This window comes from Tasmannia lanceolata, unplaced genomic scaffold, assembly GCF_043159265.1.
Source record: "Tasmannia lanceolata isolate RefF3 unplaced genomic scaffold, GAP_Taslan_0.1 ptg000008l, whole genome shotgun sequence".
NCBI lineage: Eukaryota > Viridiplantae > Streptophyta > Magnoliopsida > Canellales > Winteraceae > Tasmannia > Tasmannia lanceolata.
The window spans coordinates 32,180,597-32,200,611 of record NW_027518685.1 but is presented as its reverse complement, the minus strand read 5'-3'; the positions used below and the strand labels follow the sequence as shown (position 1 = coordinate 32,200,611).

At 39.1% G+C, this 20,015-nt stretch overlaps 1 protein-coding gene across 2 annotated transcripts in view; it reads right to left on the bottom strand.

The window, feature by feature from the left end:
- Positions 1–3,457: 3,457 nt before the first annotated feature.
- Positions 3,458–20,015, bottom strand: part of LOC143885210 (putative LRR receptor-like serine/threonine-protein kinase At1g06840) — a 45,580-nt gene continuing 29,022 nt past the window's right edge. For both annotated transcript variants that reach the window (XM_077389272.1, XM_077389273.1), the window contains exons 10-20: positions 19,695–19,763; positions 19,219–19,287; positions 18,926–18,997; positions 18,641–18,727; positions 18,362–18,430; positions 17,663–18,186; positions 15,633–15,791; positions 8,893–9,143; positions 6,785–6,919; positions 3,850–4,195; positions 3,458–3,720 (exon numbers count right to left, since the gene is read on the bottom strand). In XM_077389272.1, the coding sequence (XP_077245387.1) occupies positions 3,851–4,195; positions 6,785–6,919; positions 8,893–9,143; positions 15,633–15,791; positions 17,663–18,186; positions 18,362–18,430; positions 18,641–18,727; positions 18,926–18,997; positions 19,219–19,287; positions 19,695–19,763 (1,780 nt within the window). In that variant the 3' untranslated portion in view covers positions 3,458–3,720; position 3,850. The remainder of the gene's footprint in view (positions 3,721–3,849; positions 4,196–6,784; positions 6,920–8,892; positions 9,144–15,632; positions 15,792–17,662; positions 18,187–18,361; positions 18,431–18,640; positions 18,728–18,925; positions 18,998–19,218; positions 19,288–19,694; positions 19,764–20,015) is intronic.

Below are 20,015 nucleotides of genomic sequence, written 5' to 3'. Positions count from 1 at the left end.
AGGTGGTTCATTAGATGAAGCTGCTGAAGAGGTGATCGAGGAGTTATAGGGAGAGCAGGGATTAGTTCAGTAATGGTAACCCATCTATCCAGTAACAACCTATCTTGTGTCACTCCACATCGATGGTAACACCCCGGATGAACGGAATAGATGGAGAGGGGAAGTGCATTAGCTGATTCTTTTCTCAAGCTGAACACATGTTATGGTTCTTAGCCAATGTTGACCGGCTCAATGAGCACCTTTGGCTTTCACGTTAGCTGGATCACCCTCAATTCCTCTCTCACTCACGATGAAACCTAAGAGCTTGCTCGAAGACAGCCCAACTAAACTAGGGGATTTGAACTCTTTTTGTGAATTGATTCAGGCGCTCAAAGGTAGGCGAGCCGTTAATTTAAGCCGTTTGTGGTTTTCCTTCTTTCCGGGTCTAGGCGATCCACCTCGACTGACAATCAAAGCTTCACCTAACGTATATCTTAGAAAAGAATCGGGTTATAAAGAAGGCAATAGAGAGATTCACGGATCTCTCTCTCTCTCTCTCTCTCTCTCTCTCTCTCTCTCTCTCTCACACACACACACACACACAACAAGCCATTGTGTAAGCTTTGACATTTTTACCTTGAGAGAAGCATATTGGTGGAAAGTGATATAGCACCATTCTTGCATTGAGAAGAGCTGAAAGTTACTAAACATGAAGAGCTTTCACTCGAGCAGTAAGTTCTCTAACTTGGTTCTTCAGACGATCAGGATTGCAAAAGTTCTCTAACTTAGAAGAGTGAAATGCATTAATACCATCTTTGTTTTGGATTTTGAGAACCGATTCTGAGTCCAAAACTGATTATTTGACTCAAATTAACGTTTAATTTTGAGTCCAATAATCACTTTTGGAGTCAGAATTGGTTCTCAAAATCCAAAACAGATCTGGAACCCAAAAGTGTGACATGTTTTGATGAAAAAGAAAACGAACTTGCCATGAAGTTAAAAATTTATATAACAAATGAAATGAAGTTACATTACCTCAGCCTTTTCACAATGCTCAAGTGTTACTACTTCAACTGCAGAACCAACTTGTGAATTAAACTTTTCCATTTCTGTGAGCTCCTTCATTAATGGCTGGTAAACATTAACAGCATGGTCAATAACATTGGATTTGGAATGACAACACCCATAAAACAGGCTTTCGGAAGTTTCAGAATCATAAACATGGCATTTAAATTGATCTTGCAGTTAAAAGGAGGGCAATTGTAGTGGATTTATAGACGTCGAAGCCAGCGGTTTGTCAACTGATTTAATGTTCATTGGCTGTAAGTATTTCAATGTTCATTAGCTGGTACTGAATGATACAAACTCTTAGGGGCGGTTTGGATATGCGGATTTTAGAATCTTGGATTTCCTCAAAATCCTAGATGGGAGACGAGAGAAGGAGACCGTCCATCGTTATCTGATTCGACCGAGAGAGTAGGATTTATTCCCTTTCTAGCTTTTAGAAATCTCAGGATGGGGAATAGATTTCTAAAACCTGGATTTCTTACTTAAAATCCAGGACATGGATAGTAAAATCCAGAATTTTACACCGCTTTCAAACTATAAAACCTGGATTCTAAAATCCCGGTATCCAAACAGCCCCTTAATGATCAAGTCATACTTGACTCACCAATGCACACGCATGTAAAACTGAGAATCAGGACTCCTTACAATAAAACAGAGGCTCAATGTCCTAACAATGTCAGTTGAAAGTGGAAATTTAATGGGATATTTTTGCATCCTCTGCATGACTCACATCAGGACTCCTTCCTGTTGTTGTCTGTCCGATAATCAATTTGGGCCTTAATTTTGAGTCCAATATTCACAGTTGGGGCTTAATTTTGAGTCCAATAATTAGTTTTGGAGCCATAATTGGTTCTCAGAATCCAAAGGCCTGTTTGTTTTGGATTTTGAGAACTGATAGTGAGTCCAAAACTAATTATTGGACTCAAATTTAAACGAACAGGGCCAAAATTTTGCGCTGATCCAACTCAATTAGGGGTGCAACTTGGGTCGGGACGGGTTGACCTTTTGCTAAAAAATGAATTGTAATCAACCCAAACCCGACCTGATTTTAAGGTAAAAGCTCAACCCGAATTCCAAAAAATCAACCCGAGTTGCACCCCTAAACTAAATACAACCTGATTGGTGATCTTCCACAGGCCATTCGAGTTTTTGCATTCCCTTTTCATCAGTTTGGTGGGAGAGAGATGGTTGGGAGGAATTTCGTGGTCGTTGGACCTTTGGTTGATCCCAACCGTTCATTTGATAGCCCTTACTTTGGATATCCTATGCCCCATCACACAATCATAACATCCAATGAGGTGTTGTGATCCAAAGCAAAGGCCTATAAACTAGACGGTTGAGATCAATCAAAGGGGGACCCGCTATACCGTAGTTGGAATGCCACATTGAATTTTACTCTCCAATTTTATATCTGGTTTTCTTGTAGGCTACTGATATTCCCTCTACCATATTTTGATAGGTGGACGAACTCACCTTGTCTTTTATTATTTAACCACCTGTCAATAATATTACAATTCCTAAAAAGCTTTCAGCAGTCAAATATAAAAGAAAAGACAAGGTGAATTCGTTCGTTTATCAAAACTTGGTAGTGGGAATAGTAGTAAGCCCTCATTAAACCAAATTCTCTGTAAGGGCATGTTTGGCAACCATGAAAAATTATTCTATAGAATATTCGTTGGCCCAATTTTGAAAGATGAGCTGAGGAGGGAGAGGAAGAGACTCGAGAGGGAAGGATAGAGCATGAGAATTCCCTTAAAAACAGTGAAAATATACACTACAAAATTGGTTTTTTTTTTAAAAAAACTTGTTTTTCAGCGGCTTTTCATGCTCCCCTCACTCCCAGCCATCTCTTACAATTGGTCCCACTAACATTCCATGGAATTTTGTTCACGGTTGCCAAACATGAAAAAAAAAATTATGGAATATTTCTTTATCATGTTTGAGAGGACCATGGGTGAGGAAAGAATGTGATAGATTTGATAAACAAAGGAAAAAAAATTCCCAATTTAAAATGGAATTTTTGTCTTCCCTGTTTTCTTATCCATCTAGTGCTATCCCCACTCACCAATCCTCTCAAATCCCTCTTTTTCCCCCATCTTTGACCTCTCTTATACTAGTTAAACAAATATTCCACAAATTTTGTATGGTTGCCAAACATGGCCTAAAGTTATTCTCATTCAATGACTAGGCATAACCGTATAAGTAATTCATTCTCACAGAACACGAGTAAAAAAATTAGAGATAAGCAACAAGTTCCATCCCATTCAAGGACAAAAAACATACAACACTACAAGGTAAGTGCCCTCTCTCTCTCTCTCTCTCTCTCTCTCTCTATATATATATATATATATATATATATATATATATATATATATATATATATATATATATATATAGGTACTCCCTACCATTACTTGACAACCAAACACTACCTACCACTATTCTACAAGTAAAGTTCCAGGTAATTCCAATTGTCTCTACACAATGCGTAGACAAAAAATATATATACAGCACTGTAAGTTCCCTCTCTCTTCTCTCTCTATATTGGTACTTCCTACCACTACTTGACTACCAAACACCACTTACGGCTATTCTACGAGCTAAGTTCCAGGTAAATCCAACGTTTGTCTCCTCCCTGTTGACTACTAGCACCACCGCTCTACGAGGTAATACCTGCAAACCAAACAGGCCTTTAGAGATCCAAAGCAAGGCCTATCAAGTGACTTTACATAAATCTGATAACCCCAAATACTGGCGTCGTCCTAATGTAACTCCGGTAAGAGCTTGAAGTTCCGTAATTACCTCAGCGAGGTATAATGGTGGAGACAATATCACTGAGATTATCATTTCCATGGGATTCAGATGACATGTTCTGGTTGGTAGCTGTAGAGGCTGATGGAGTGGTTGATGTTTCTCTGTAATTAGTTGTAGTAGATTCTGGCGTGGTGGTGGTTTCAGCTTCTGGTATTACACTGCATATGTTCTCTACCTCCCTGACCACTTCTGCCATTGAAGGTCGCCTATTTTCCTCGTCACGGCAACATCTGAGAGCCAAAGCCACAAACTGCTCGGCAGATTCGGAAGGATAAGAGCCCATGCGACTGTCTATGACTGATAACAACATACCAGTCTGGTAGGCTATGTTAACCTGCACCCCAAAGAATATGAAGAGATTAGTTGAAAACAAATTGCTTAAAAAAATCATAGGATAGAACTATGTGTAGCGTCTAATATGGTAGATCCCTTGTTGGATCTCCTTCAAGAACTCTAAATAGACAGGACACGGTAAACAAACACATGGGATCGAGATGTGCATGAAGCTTGTACATGGTTAAAAATATCCCATATACATTAAGGCCATGTTTGTTTTGAATTTTGAGAACTGATTGTGAGTCCAAAACTGATTATTGGACTTAAATTTATGTTTAATTTTGAGCTCAATAATCAGTTTTGGACTGACAACCAGTTCTCAAAGTCCAAAAGAAACAGGGCTGAAGGGAAATATGATATCTGCAATATCTTGTTTTGATAATGATACCCTTCACTTTATTAAACAACTTTCGAGTTGGGCTTTAATTGCTTTTTTGGGAATTGTAACAATTCTTAATAGCTAATAGGGACTGTAGAATTAAGACAGGAGTGCGTTTAGTAAAGCAATGGAGTGAGAGTACTGTTTCCCTATGTTAATTTAGGTTATTGGCTGCGACTGGTTAACAATTAAGTGGGGAATGATATTTCCAGACACCCAAGAAATCAGGCACTGATCAGAGATGCCATACAGTTTCATGATCTAATTTTTTTTTTCTCATGCAAGAGATAAGAACTTTTACTACTCCTACATCATGCTTTTGTTGAGAGACATTTATATAATAACGTGATTCTTTGTATTATCATATAATATATGTAACAAGTAACAACATGAAAAAAGTTCATATGCTGGACACGGGTGGTGATACATGGCCTCAAGAATTGTTTTAGTAACTCACTAGGTTAACATGTTAATTAGTGAACCACTCAATTCAACTTGGCTTTGCCTTACCAAGCAAAGTTCATTGTCAATCGATTGACTCTCTTGCGTCAATCTACCTTTGTCTAGGGCAAGTCCATGAGAAGTATGAAATCTTAAAATAGTGGAGAAAAGCTCAATTCATCTCGTATAGAATCATAGTAGACAACAATGTAAACAACCAGAGGCAAAGAAATAAGAGTAGGAGTAGGCCATGGCTTCTAGTGCATGTGCGAGGGTGGATCCTATGAGCAACCCCACCGCTACAATTCGACCCCACCCCTTTTCTAATGGCTAGGGAGAAAACATATTATGGACTGGATTACATTTTAGGTTTTTATATTATTTCTTTGACGGCCAACAAAGAGGCTTTGGCCATCCAACCTTTCATCCGGTGCCATAATTGATAGAATAGACCGGGTTGGCAGGTTCTCATCCGGCAGTTAGAGACCGCAGATGTAAATATTGACATTACATTTTTTTTTTAAATTGACAAATATATTCATACTAGCAAAATTTACAATGGGGACCAGTAGTCCCACCAGATTTACATAGTATGAATTGCCCAGGAGCATTCTCCTTGGCCCAAAAGAAAAGCCCATTACCCTTCATACTACCCCTTACATTACCCAATAGCCTCCATTGTAACGAATCCAACAAAAAATGCCATATTGTGGGTCCCACCAAGTCAAGATCGTGACCTGCATGTCACACACACTTCTCCACGACATTCCGAATTCGATTTTCAAAAATCCCGCTCAAAGGCCAAGAGCTATTGTGCGCCCTTTAACCGTGCACGATAGCCGACCACCCAACAACACCGTCGGATCTCTGGCGGCCTCCACCTCGTACCACCACCAAAATTCGGCAGGTCATCCTCCAATCCCTTCTACGTCTCCTCCACAAAAAATCAACTCCGCCGGGGGAGTCTCAGCCACCACCATCGTCATCAAACTATAGCTGGCCTTTCACGGCTCTAGGTCCAGCACCCCACGGCCTTTCACGGCCTCCGGCAACCTCCACGGTTTTTCTCGGCTCTAGATCCAGCTTCACGGCCTCCACGGCTTCAGATCCGGCCACCACGGCCCCAGATCCTACCTCCACAGCCCTAGATCTAGCCAACACGGAAGAGCCATGCTCCACCTCTCCCGATTCGGCCTCCGCGGCTCATCTTTTGCCAACAAGAGAGACGAGAGGGCGAGATTCCAAAAAGAGAGAGAGAGAGGGAGAGAGAGGGGGGGGGAGGGAAGAGAGACGAGAGGGAGAAACCACCTCCCTCCCTAGGGCTTGGAGCTTTTTTTTTCTCGCCTATTTTTTTCCGCCCCCTTTTTTTGTTTCCAAGCATAAATATTGACATTACATTTGATCCCCAAAAAAGAGTACTATTGTCACTTCCAATAAAACAAAGGGGTTTCAATCGCCATAGCAGATCTGTTGGTTGCTACAAGACCTGAAAATGGGGAGGCGTGTTCACCTCACGCCTCAAGGGTGGCGTGCCCCCATCTTTCTAGCATTATTATTTCATATATTATCATATAAAGTGTGTTGTTTTCAGGGGGTTGTTGTATGTGTCTAACACCTTATGTTCTCATCTGACACCATGCACATGTTATTATATTTGTTTCGTTGATGGAAGAAAATGTTATGCTTTTGAACAGGACATATCAAATAGAAAAGAAAATATTTCCGGAGAGGATGCCATTTGAGTGAGAGGAAGCTATGAGGAAGTACCTCTCGAGCAATGTTTTTGCCATGTGAAATTGGTGGCATCCCCGTCAAGAGCTCTAGAAGAACGATTCCAAGGCTGTATACGTCACTTTTATCTGTCAACTTATGGGTTAAGAAGTACTCTGGGTCAAGGTAGCCCTGCAAGTAAGATGCATTTATAATAAGCTGAAGATTATTTGTATAAGATAACACAAATATTTACAAGACTTCGCCATGAAATGTTTCACATTTATAAAAAAAAATCTTTTCTAAGAATAATGGGAAACCTTAGTAGAGGAAGACGATTGAATACAAAAGATGTGGAGATTGCCAGAAACTTATACAACATTTAGTACACAAAGATAATCATTTCGGTTAAGTTTTTGTATTTTATATTGCCTATAAGGTTGTAATATAATAATGAAATCGTCCCAAGAGGACTTCCTTCCCTTTTCTCTTCTTTTCCAGATATTCCACTTATCTCATTATTTTATGGTATCTGAGTAGGTTGCAATCCCAGAAATCAGACCTATTAAAAATGGCACCTCGGTTGCAATCCCAGAAATGATCTACCACCTCGATTCCGTATTCTAGATTAAATATTAACACCACTGAAAGCTGGTCATACTTTTCCTTCGTATCAGACAGTATGTAGACTTCATGGTAATAATATAACTAAAGCCAAAATTTGAATTTATGATTGAGATTTGATGAGGGGCAATATCTGTGCGGCCTGGGAACTAAAAAATATAAAACGATTATGGTACACACACAAAGTTGATTCAGGCTAAAAACTTTAAAATATAAAAGAAAATGAGTAGTCAATTGAGTTTTTTTTTTTTTTTTTTTGAAATATGACATTATATTATAAATCATACGGAATTTACATAAGATAGGGACCAGGAGTCCCCCTATGCTTTACATCGTATGAAGCCCAAGAACTGAAAATCACTTCCTGGGCAAAGAAAAAAGAAAAAACCAAAAAATTCCTTGAACCATTCCTCTATCACCCCACCCTTCGAATTAGAACCCCCTGAACTGCCGCCAACCAAAAGAGTCAATTCCCCTCTTTTCCAAAAACCTTAAAAAACCTTGCAAAACCCTAATAGATACTTATCAAAAAACTTTGCAATCTTCCATTGAAGATCTTAAATAAACTCCCCTTTAAGATGAGCATTTTCCTGGTTCCAATAAGAGTTGCTCAACCTCGGATGCAAAGACCTCATCCGACACGATGGCCGAGAGTTCCTCATCATTTGGTTCCCTTTCTTTGAATGCCCTTTTCCGGTTAATCACAACCTCCAGCTTCTGAATCCCCACCGCCTTATCTGCTTCCCATCGGAGAAGCCTCAGGTTCTTTTCATCCGCCAGGGACTTGTTGAAAACGGGGTGCTTATGCATTGGCGAATGGGTTTCTTTGACATTATAGGTCCCGACTTTGACATTATAGGTCCAATAAGAGTCAATTGAGTTTCTATTCTGGTTTTAAAAAAAACCAAGTCGTTATTTACCACTTCAACCTGACCTGGATTTTGGTGGAGTTGAATAACAAACATACGGTCTCTCATGCACTCAATTTTCTGAACAACACACATACTACTGAACATTTGTTCTTATCAGCTTATGTTCTTAACCCACCATAAGTCATAATGATTTATTTAGTCATTATATTTTAATTTTTAATTATTCATAACAAAGGCAAAGCATATGTGTCTCTAACATGTTTGCATTTGCTGATCTCTACCATATAATTTCTCTGTAGATTATATACATTTAAAATGTTTCTATCTGCAAAAATGATTAAATGTCATGAATGCAGTTTGCTTATTGGTCACCATCCATGGCAGTCATTGGAAAGAATTGGGAAATATCAAGTATATATAAAAAGGAATGACTCTCTAAACCGGTGCAGGACATGAAATATGGAACTGGGCCTACTCGAGACCATAATCAAAACTATAAGAACGTGTTAGAGTACTTGTGCGTGGCTAACTCAACTCAACTAAGCCTTTGTCCCAAACTAGTTGGTCTCGGCTAATGAATCCTTTAGAAATTTTTTATAAAATCGAAAGTTCTCTATGGATTCTGCCAAGTCAGATTTGAGAATCAAAAGACAAACACTTCACACTTACCGGTGTGCCCTTCACAGCGGTGGATACATGAGCAGGCACAACCCCTTCATCATCAGGAACTGGTGCAAGCCTTGAGAGTCCGAAATCGGCAACTTTGGTAGTAAACTTGGAGTCCAACAATATGTTGCTGGCTTTGATATCTCGGTGGAATATAGGTGGATCTGCTTCTGTATGGAGGTAGAGGATGCCCTTGGCCGAACCCAATGTAATACGTGACCTCATAGAAAAACTTAGAGGTTCTTTTGATTTAGCTGTTGCATCAGTTATACCACCAATTATTAAAATGCAACTTTCATGACTTGGAACTTGAATTAGCCAAATAAAATTATTCAGAACTATGATGGCCAGAAATCAATTGCTATAAGACTAGGGAAGCAGAAGGAAACTATAAAGCCCTGAAAATGTTATGCATGGTGTTCTTCGACTCATTGTTACTCTAGATGGTTAAGATGTTATTGACTGTGAACCTATATTGGGTTATTTACACAAAGGGATGGAAAAAATTGCGGAAAACTGAACACTTATACAATATCTGCTGTATGTAACACGTTGGGATTATTTAGCTAAATGCACCTATAATGGTGTTCAATTATCAGAAATAGAATTTCCAAAAAACTGGTTAACAGACGGGATTCAGATTAAGATCTTATTTTGTTTCCTTTTTGTCTAAAACCTTGACGGGGATCTAAACTACAATTTCATCATAGAGATCCAATGAAAACAAAAAGGTTTTTTATATTTTTTTTCATATTTTTTATTCCAAATTTCCAATAACTATAGGTATTTTTGTCAATGGACTGCATTATGTCCTTGGATGTACTAGATGGTGTGCCAGCATAATAGTAGAACCCTATCCTGTCAACACTGTTGAATAACATGTAAGATTTGTCTCATCTCTTGGTTTTGTTTTCTTTCTTCATGAGTTGTGTTAGTGTCTTTTGGGTTTGCCGACAACCCAACCCTAAAATCTCTCAACAATATCTCTCGGAAATCCCTTCTCTATTAATCGCACTCTAGGTTCTGTGATTACTCCATGCAATTACTCCCTTAATCGTATGCGATTACTTCATGTTTCTCTCTTGCGATTACTCCCCCTAATCGCACCCTTTTCTCTCCAGGTTCTTGCGATTATTCCCAAAACAAAAAAAACTCATATCCTTAGTTGTCGCAGCCCTCTACTGCTTTCTCTTTTGCCGAGAACCCATTTTGGGTGTCTCCACCATCTATTCATGTAATTCTTTGTCGCCTTTTCTTGCCTTGGTGTTGTATTTTGTTTTCTTGGTGTTGTCCTCTTAGTTGTATTTTCTTGAGGGAGTCTTGTCTTGATGTATTCTTCTCTTCTTGTTGACTTTTCTTTTCTTGTGTTGTGGTCTTCGGGCTCATGTAGTCTTGCCCGAGGGGGAGTATTGTTGGTGATTCTGTTCTTTGTCCTTCTTCATGTTGTCTTCTCTTTGATGTTTTTCACCATTCTTCAGTTGTTTGGTTTCTTCTTCGCATTGTCAGTCGTCCTTCAGCATCATGTTTCTTTGTGTTTCTACACGTGTGTAGTTCAGCCTCATCTGCCCGGGCGACATGCTTTCCACCATCATTGGTTGGTGTTCACTTCAGGCGACGGTTTCCTCGTCGATCTTGTCACGGGACAATGGTGTCCCCATCATTGGTTGCTTATTTTCAGGCGACGATGTTCATGCCGTCAACCTTGTCTCCAGACGATGGTTTCTCCATCGTTGGTTGTTTATCATCGGGAGGCGATGTTCATGTCGTTGACCTTGTCTCCAGACGATGGTGTCCCTATCATTGATTTGTTATCTTCTTCTTCTTTTTCTTCTTATCTTCAGGCGATGATATCTTGCCGTCGACCTTATCTTTCCAGACGACGGTGTCCCCCGTCGTTGGTTGATTCCGATCACCTTTCCGGTAGTTGTTCTTCTTCTCTTGGCTTTGTGCTACTCAGCTGATATCTCTGCCAGCCAGTGCTTCTTCGTCGTTCTTCGCAGTGCGCACCTTTAGTGTGCCTTTTTTGCTTGATGGATCATTGGTATTTCCCTGGCAAGGTGTCTTTGTTCGATCCTTTGTGGTTTGCCGCTTGGGGGGGGGGGGCTCTGATCGCTCTCATTGTAGTGCTGCGTCAGGGGGAGCTGTTCCTTTTTAGTGGCTGCTGATCTTGACGATTGTACTCTCATGGTGGTGGTTTTCTTATATGTTATGTTTTTCATTATCTATTCACCACACCAGCTTGAGGAGTGTTATACCAAGCTGGATGTGTGTATGAGATTATTGTATTTTATTTTATTTGTTATTTTTAGTTGTTTGTTGTAGTTTATTTGTAGCAAGCTGGAGTTCCATAGTATATATACTCCAGCTTGAGGGGGAGTGTGTAAGGGTAGTTTAGGCATTACATGTAGTGTAGGGGGTATTGTAGTCTTTGTACACTGTTGCTCTATTTAGGATCTATATATACATCGTATACGTGTGGAGCTAGGGCTGCAAATGAACCGAGCCGGCTCGCGAACATGTTTGGGTTCGGCTTGTTAAAAGCTTGGCTCGGGCTCGTTCGTTTACTAAACGAGCCGAACTTGAGCTTTGTATAGTTCGGCTCGGAAAAGCTCGCGAGCTTTTTAGGCTCGGTTCATAAACGAGTCGAGCCGAGCCGAGCTTTAAAGCTTGGATTATGTTGTTTTTTATATATAAAATAAAAGAATGTGGGTTGTTTATCACAAATGAAAGTTTGGCCGAGTGGTTAAGGCGCTGGATTTAGAGGAGGCTTCGGTTCAAATCCCACATATGTATGTTTTTATCATTCTTGAGACGAGCCGAGCTTAAGCTCGGTCCGTTCCACTTAACGAGCCGAGCCGAGCTTTCTCAAATATTTCACGAGCCGAGCCGAGCCGAGCCTTTTCGAAAACTAAACGAGCCGAGCCGAACAAGAGCCTTCATAAAAACTAAACGAGCCGAGCCCGAACACCCCAAAGCTCGGCTCGGCTCGTTTGCAGCCCTATGTGGAGCTACCTAGTGGAGACTCTCCATCTCTCTTCTCCTCTTCTTCTTATTCCTTTCTTCTAACCCTAGCCTCATTCCTAACACGAACCATAGTTTTTTTTTTTTTTTTGAATGACACTGCACATACCTAGTTGCTAGAGTGTGAAGCAACTACGGGAATTGATGAGATTAGAAAAGAGAAAATGCGGGAAGCCAAAAGCTCTAAGTAAATAGGAAATGTGTGGGAAGCATCACTGAAGTCAACATGAAGAATGTAAAAGCCTCATTGGAAGCGAACAAGAAGTACATAGACCATATGTTTGTAGTAGGTTGGGGAGGAATAATTAATATAGTTAAGGATTAAGATGCGTTTTCAAATTTTGAATGCATTTTTTTTTAAATACGCTCTTCCAACATTATCAAAAAGAGCAAATATTCTTTTGGGAAGAAATAATTACCTAAATAGGACATGCACTCTTAACTAAGAGGAAATGCAAAGGAAAGCATCTGGGAAGTGTTCTTCCCCTAAATTTGGGAAGCGAGAAGAACTTAGCAGCTTCCGAAGCAAGTTTCCGAGGAAGCGAACTTCCCATCCAACAACGAAGTTTCCAGTAATTATGGTATACACGACTTTAAATCAAGCAAAATCCCTGTGAATATGTCAAAAAGCAATGAAAATGAGTTTTGGTTCGTGTTTCTATCCAACTTGAACAACTTATGAAAGTCACATGAACACGATACAATATTGACCCCCCTTATTGGCTATGTAGCGGTTGGTATGATCCATATCGGCTGATTAACCTAGATATCAGGCAATTCGGCACCGGTACTCGTGGTTTTTTTGTGAACATCGATTCAAGGGGTCTATATTGCATCTAACCCCGCCAATTCAGATATGTATCAGCAGTTGTTTTGAACCATACTCATAGTAGATTGTTCTAAACTTGCTCCAATACTTGTAAACTCATGATGATGAACCAAGAACGCTTATTAACTGCTGAGACTTTCTGTGCACTGATCTACACGAGAAATAGCAGGCCATATACTGGCTGTGACAACAGTTTTCTGTTCTCTTTAGCATTTGGTACTCAGGTGTCAGAACTAGCAACATTTTTTTGAGATCAGTCCAGTACCAATCAATTCAAGAACCAGCAGATTTGGCCTAATAGTAGCAGAGATCTTGCTGCCACTTGTCAATGGACTATTCTAGTAAGCAGGGCTGAGTAGTGTTGCTGCCATGGATGCACATTTTCTTGGTGTTGGTTTCAGCCTTGTGTGGGACTTGGCACACAGAGAGCAGCAAGGACTAGATTGTTTCTCACAACATCAGTTCACATTTTGGGGACTGGTTTATGTTCTTTAACCGCATTGAGGTGAGTATAAGATGCGGAGCACGAGACACAATAAAGATAAGATGAGGCAAGGTTTGCATCTTGGTAACAGATGTCAGAAGTTTCACAAATATCATCTCCCAAGAAGCCGCTATGAAGCTTAAGGTAATGCTCGAGCCTCACCCGAAGCCCTACGCGATGGCCTGGCTGAGTAGAGACAACAGTATATGGGTCACCAACACCGAGCGGTCTTTCATGACATTTTCTATGGGAGAAGTACCGAGACTCGGTGTGGTTTGATATAATGCTGATGGAAGCCTTCCATGTACTCCTGGACGGACCTTGGCAATATGATTGGGGTGTTGCCTATGATGGGAGGAACATGTATACCTTCTTCATAGGACGACGGAAACTTTTGTCATCCAACGGGGAGAGTAGTCACTCTCATGACTTGCCAAGGCCATAGCAGCCCCAGTCTGCCCATTCTATGCCTCCCAGTACTATAACGACAGATATTGACTCCGATGAGGATCTGCTACCGCCGATTGAAGATCCCATGGAGACCATTACTGAGGAGGAAGAAATGAAAGGAAAACTGATATTGAGACAGGGGATCGGATTGATACCATTGAGGAGCTGGATGAGCATATAGCAGAATCTTGTTTTGAGACAGAGAAATCTAGTACACAGGATGAGATTTGGGAGGACTGTCGATCTGACTTTGCAGATACACCCGATAGTGTTATGTTTGATGATATAGGGGCAGATTTTGAAACAGAGACGCTTCATGTTAAGCCAGAGGAGATAACAGAGGACAGTTAGATCTTGAGTTGATAGAATATATGGCAGAGCTGGCAGATCAATTCACCTTAGTAGGGATGAACACTTTCTGTCAGGATCTGTTTCTAGAGCTGAGTTTATCATGGCAGATATTTTCAATTCAGGAGGAGAGTTACCGGGTAGAGATCATTTTGGGCATTCAACGCATGGACAAGGAAAGAGACCACCTCCTATTGAGCTGGTGGTGGGCACCAAGGCATGGTTCTGATCTCGACGATGTTACCGACGGGCCTGGGGTGACGAGTCACAAAGACATTATTTTTGCCTCCTTCAGTTGGTATTTGAATAGGAGAAAATACTTTCTGAGCCGAGCCCACAAAGACATTATTTTGCCTAAGTACTCCACAAAAAGCATGAAGTCGGACCCTGAGGGGGAAACCTCTCCATCAGATATTTTGCAGTTGATCTACTGCCAGGGTTGTGCCAATTTCTGATATGTGCAGAAGCCCCTCCCCATCTCGTCAACCACGATCTTTGGTACATCCACCTCAGCTGAAAAAGTAGGCCAGCTTCTTTCATGATGTCAGCAAATGAAATTCGATTAGGGGATGAGAAAAAAAATCTCGCCCTTGGTCGGAGCATTCAATCCCAACAGAAGCGTCAAGCTAAAACGAGAGACATTGCTAAAGTTCCGGGAAGCTCCATAGAGAGCTGGCATTGAGGGGGGTGGAAGATCATGGGGGACAGGCTTGAGCTTTTACTTTTTGATGATTATTCAAAGATACAGGGTGGTCTTATCACTAATATTTTTTTATATTCAGCAATCTGCTGACCTTCCAAATTCTGTCATAGGAACAACACCTAGTTTTATTCGTCAAAATATAATAGGTTTCCTTTGTTATTTGACAGGAAGGTTGTTAGCTAAACAATTACTTCTGTTTCTGATTTATTTGGTTTTCTTTGTCATTCTAAAGGTTAATTTGGCCTTATCTATACTTTTATTTTATAGTTTTTAATTATTCAGTCTTCATTCTCATACAAAAGGTTAATTTGGTCAATAGAAGGCATTGTATACTCGTATGTTTGCATTTGGTGACATGTAAGAATTCCCCTTAACCAAAATTGCTAGCTTATAGGAAATAATAAAAAAGGCTTACCAGAATTAGAGCAGCCATTGAGGATGACTATTTTACGTGTGATAAGGCACAATGATCTGTTGCATAAGTAAAACTGATGGATAATTTGCTTCTCGGGATCTAGTTAGGTAAATGGCTGGAAATATTTGGTTACATTTCCTTCTATTTGGTTACATTTCCTTCTTCTTAGGAAAGTTTTGCAACCCCGTTGGATCAAAGGAAAAGTGAGGAAAATGTAAATAAGTGAAAACAACTGAGTACAATCATCCAAACGCTAGATGCGCCCGCTCAGAAAGAAAATGGACAATGCTCTTGATCCCTTCAGCTCATGTAATTAAGCTGGTATTCTAGGGGAATGGTTATATCAGGCATAAGAGTAATTGATAATATATGATTTCACAGGGCAGTTACAATAGATTTTCAGTCTCCTGTGGCTAATTTGAAATAATTAAGCAGATTAAATAATTTATGGAGACTTTTGCAGATCTAAATTGGGATTAATAGTGGAACTTACACTGGCGTTTTCTTGAAATTTCATGGTGGCGTTTAGCATCTCTTCTTCTGATAAGAATTAGAACGATTGCAGATACCATAACCACAACAGCAACCATGCCCAATGCTATCCCTGCTACAGCACCCTTGCTTAACCCTGTCCTTATAGAATCAGGAAGCACTGCAATAGTGAAGACAGAGTGACAAACACAAACCAGTAAGAGTTTATCGTCTATAATTGTCCGAGAGATTTAAATTTCGGTTTCGGCTGAAATTCGGAAAAAAATTGAATTTCATTTTTAATCTGAACCGAAATTTCGGATTAAACGTAAAAAACTTTTTTAAAGAAATCATTTTTCCAAAATTTCAAAAATTTCGGCCCAAATTTAAAACCGTGCTAATCAACCAGTTTAACACAAAAATTATGAAAATCAACATGGTTTTAAAATGAGTGTGATGTTGAAGCTATTTCTAGAAAAGACTACGCCTATGGTTTGGAAATGAATGTCCACATTCCACGGGGCTTCCAGATATTATGAAGCTTCTAAAAATTGTCAATAACAGCTTCTTGTTGGTAGGGACCTTTTTCTTGGAATATAGAAGAAAAAGAAAAAGAAATGATCAAGACTCTAAATCATAGTTACCAGGGTGGGAAACGAATTCGGGAAGCAGAACGTGAAACTGAAACGGGAAACGCGTGAAAAAATATAGGGGAAATGAGAAACGAGAAAATGATAGAAAATCGTATGAGAAACGTCTTAGCAAACGGATTAGAAGCATTTCAGAAATGATAGAAAAAACACACATGAAACACAAGGAATACACGAAATATGTGGATTTGTAGATTTAAATTTTGTTAATTTCAAATTTCTATTTTAATTTTTCTTATTTTGATTTTTATTATAATACATGCTATTGTTTTTCTTTATTAATATCTATTCCGCAATTTTTGATGTGTTTTTTTCCAAAATGATTTACGTAAAGTTCCACACAAGTTTCCTACACGTTTCACATGCATTTTCTACGAGTGTTGCACACGTTTCACACATGATTTACATAAGGGCCCGTTTGAATACCTCATGTTTTGTATTTGGATTTGGAATTGAGTTTTGAATACAAAATGAAGGAGATAGAGAGGGAAGGGGGTACTTCCTACCGGAGGGGAGAGGTTGAGGAGCAAAGAGGGTGAAGGAAACTGCCACATCTGTGGATTTCCAATTCCTTATTCCACGGCATATTTGGAAATCTGATTTTTTTCACTGTCAGTCGCTGATTTGATCTGGATCCAAATCACAACGCAAAATGGGCTGCAAATGTGAGAAATCCAAATCAAAATCTTCTCGGAATCCAAAAGGGCCCTAAGTTTCTCATATGTTTCGTGTTTCGGAAACATTTCTCCAATTTTTTTACCATGTTTCAGAAACGTTTCCGAAACGCGGGAAACACATTTCCCACCTGCGAGAAACGCGTTTTAGGGGAAACAGGTTTCCCACCCGCCCTCCGAGAAACAAATTACTAGCATGGACTTTGTGACTAGTAATGATCTTCACAAATTTCTAAAACATGTGGTTGATGCCTAAATCAAGCAGTCCAGTACCTTCCATAAAGCATGCAGACTTTCTGCATAGTAACCATGGATTCAAATTTCGGTTTCGGTTTCGGTTTCGGCCTTGGCCGAAACTTCAATTTCGGAAATTTCGGCCGAAATCTGGTAAAAAAAAAGGTTTAACTAATTTCGAAATTCATTTTCCCCAGAAATTTCGGTATTTTGGCCGAAATTTAAAACCATAAGAGTAACACTGTCCAATGAAATTGGAATCATTCTTTGGGAATTAATGCAATCAAAGATGCATCATGTGAAAGCATTCTTGTAAGGGAACTGCATAATTGTTATAGTAGAAATCTACCTCATACATAAAAACAACTATCGCAGCAATTTGTACTCTTGAAAAACCATATAGAAGGATGTTGGATAGCTTTCAGAACTAGGATTTACAGTCAGAGGTACTATCAAAATATTTTCACTTTAAAGATATGGTCATCAAGACATACCATTTGAATAGGGTCCCTGGAGAGTGAAGTTAAGCAGTTCATATGGTCCGAAGAATTTGCTATAGGGAATTTTCCATCCTGTGAAGAAGCCTCTAATCCACAAAACTTCACTCACATTAAATTGACGAGTTATATTTCCAGATTGATTATTGAACAGAGGGAAAATTTTCAAATACATCCTTAGCCGAGGACCTTCTTCCCATATACATGAATCAATTGATAGCTGATGAAAATCCAACTCAAGACCAGAGGTTAGGTACACCTCAAAGTGTTCCACATATGGAGGAAAAGCTAAGAATCCAGGACTTTTCAAACGGTATCCAACTCTAAGAGGGGCGGCACAAAAACATGGGACAGGAGACCCTGGGACATATTCGAAAAAGTTTTCTGTAGGGCATGTGAAATGAGGACAACCAATTGGGGACTTTGTTGAATTTCTAGGTGTATCATCTCCTCTGTTCTCAGATCCACAGAACTGGACTATATTTTGGTTCGCATTCATGCATACAGGATTACCTTGAAGCCTGAACATCATAATAAACAATGATAATGACAAACAAGGAAGAAGATTTGAATTTTGAAATACAATTCATTGAAATTACTCCTCTAAGATTAATAGTTATTAAGGATTAATTGCAAGGATGATCAAAGCATTGAAAATAATTGTAAAATAATACTAGAACATATATGAAAGCATACCTGATGGTGATATTTACAGGAGGATTAAGAATGCCAGAAATATTTGAAAGTAAATTATTCTGGAAATCCCTGCAAAATCAAAGTGCAAAGAGAAAATTTAGCAGGACATCTGCATTAATAAACTTCAAATAGACAGAGACTAACATGAATAAAATCTGCAAGACGTTTATATCAGTTAACTCCAAACAGAGCGAGACAAACACGAATAAAATCCATTCACACACACATACACAAAGTATATTTAGACTAAAATGGTGGCTTTCTGTGTTCAGCTCTTACAAGATAAGTCTTGCAGTTGCACTGAAAGTCACATTCTGCCAAATGGTGGATGGAACAGAACCGCTCAACGAATTATTCTCAAGAGACCTGTAATGAATAATGAATTACATAATAAATCCATTTATTGCATCCAAAATTAAATGTACTTGAAAACATTTCTAAATGAAGAGCATCATATTCAGGGAAAACAACCTAAAATCTGGCAGACAAAATATAAAATTATTACCATGAATACCCATAAGACTGACAAGGATAAAGAAGAAAAATCTGGAAATTTATACTCACAATCTCTGGAGAAGAGGAAAATCAGAGAAGTTTGCAGGGATAGATCCACTAAGCTTGTTGTTTGATAAGTCACTGAATAAATTCTTTCACATAATCAATCCTTAATCATATTAAAGTCAGGAAGATCAATGAAATCATAGTTCAATCGAGATTCCTGGAAATCTTAGAATACATCTCATGGCAGAGAATTGGCAATTGAAGATTGGAACATAGAAAAAGATACATGCCAAGGAAATGAAAATGCATACGGTTCGATAATGCTTTAGCATGTCCAAGTGGGGAAGTCTACATACATGGTAGTGACATTAGCCGAAAGTTTATTTGATGGAATGGGTCCAGTAAGCTGGTTCCAGCTGAGATCTCTGAAATATGTACCATCCCCAAGTTAGATATGTTCATCATTAACCATTAAATGGAACGCCTTTGTAAAAATATAGTAAAAGTAACAAGAGATATTGCCACTGAAGGTAAATTGTGAAACAACCAATTACTCCAAAAGCTTAAGCCGTTGGAGATGGTGTTATGTAATCTTTTATACTTTAACACTCCCCCTCACATGTGGCCCATCTTTTTAGGGTTTGCCTACATGTGGATTTTTTAATATCAAGGAGTTTTAAACACAGGACCTTCGCCCTGATACCATGTGAAAGTGAAACAACCAATAAATCCAAAAGCTCAAGCTGTTGGAGATGGCGTTATTTAATATTTTATACTTTATCATAAATATTAGCACCTCAAATGTATTTCAAAAAATTACTAGTGAACTTACAAATAGTTAAGTCCAGGTATCATGCTTAGGTCAGGAACAGCTCCTCGCAAACTGCAATTCCTAAGACTCCTGTCAGGACAAGCAAAATAAAACAGTAATTGCATGCCGATATTTGGAAACCATATGTGTGTTAATATTTTTTGTTGTCATATGTAAAGCATTTAAAGCTTCAAAGAACAAGCAGGTACAGAATTCATCATTTTACAACAGCAATAACAACATTAGCACTAAAAAAATTTCGAGTGTGGCTAATAAAATGATTAAAAAAACAACAAAAGAAAATCATAAATATTAGGAAAGGAAAGCACAATAACACTTCTC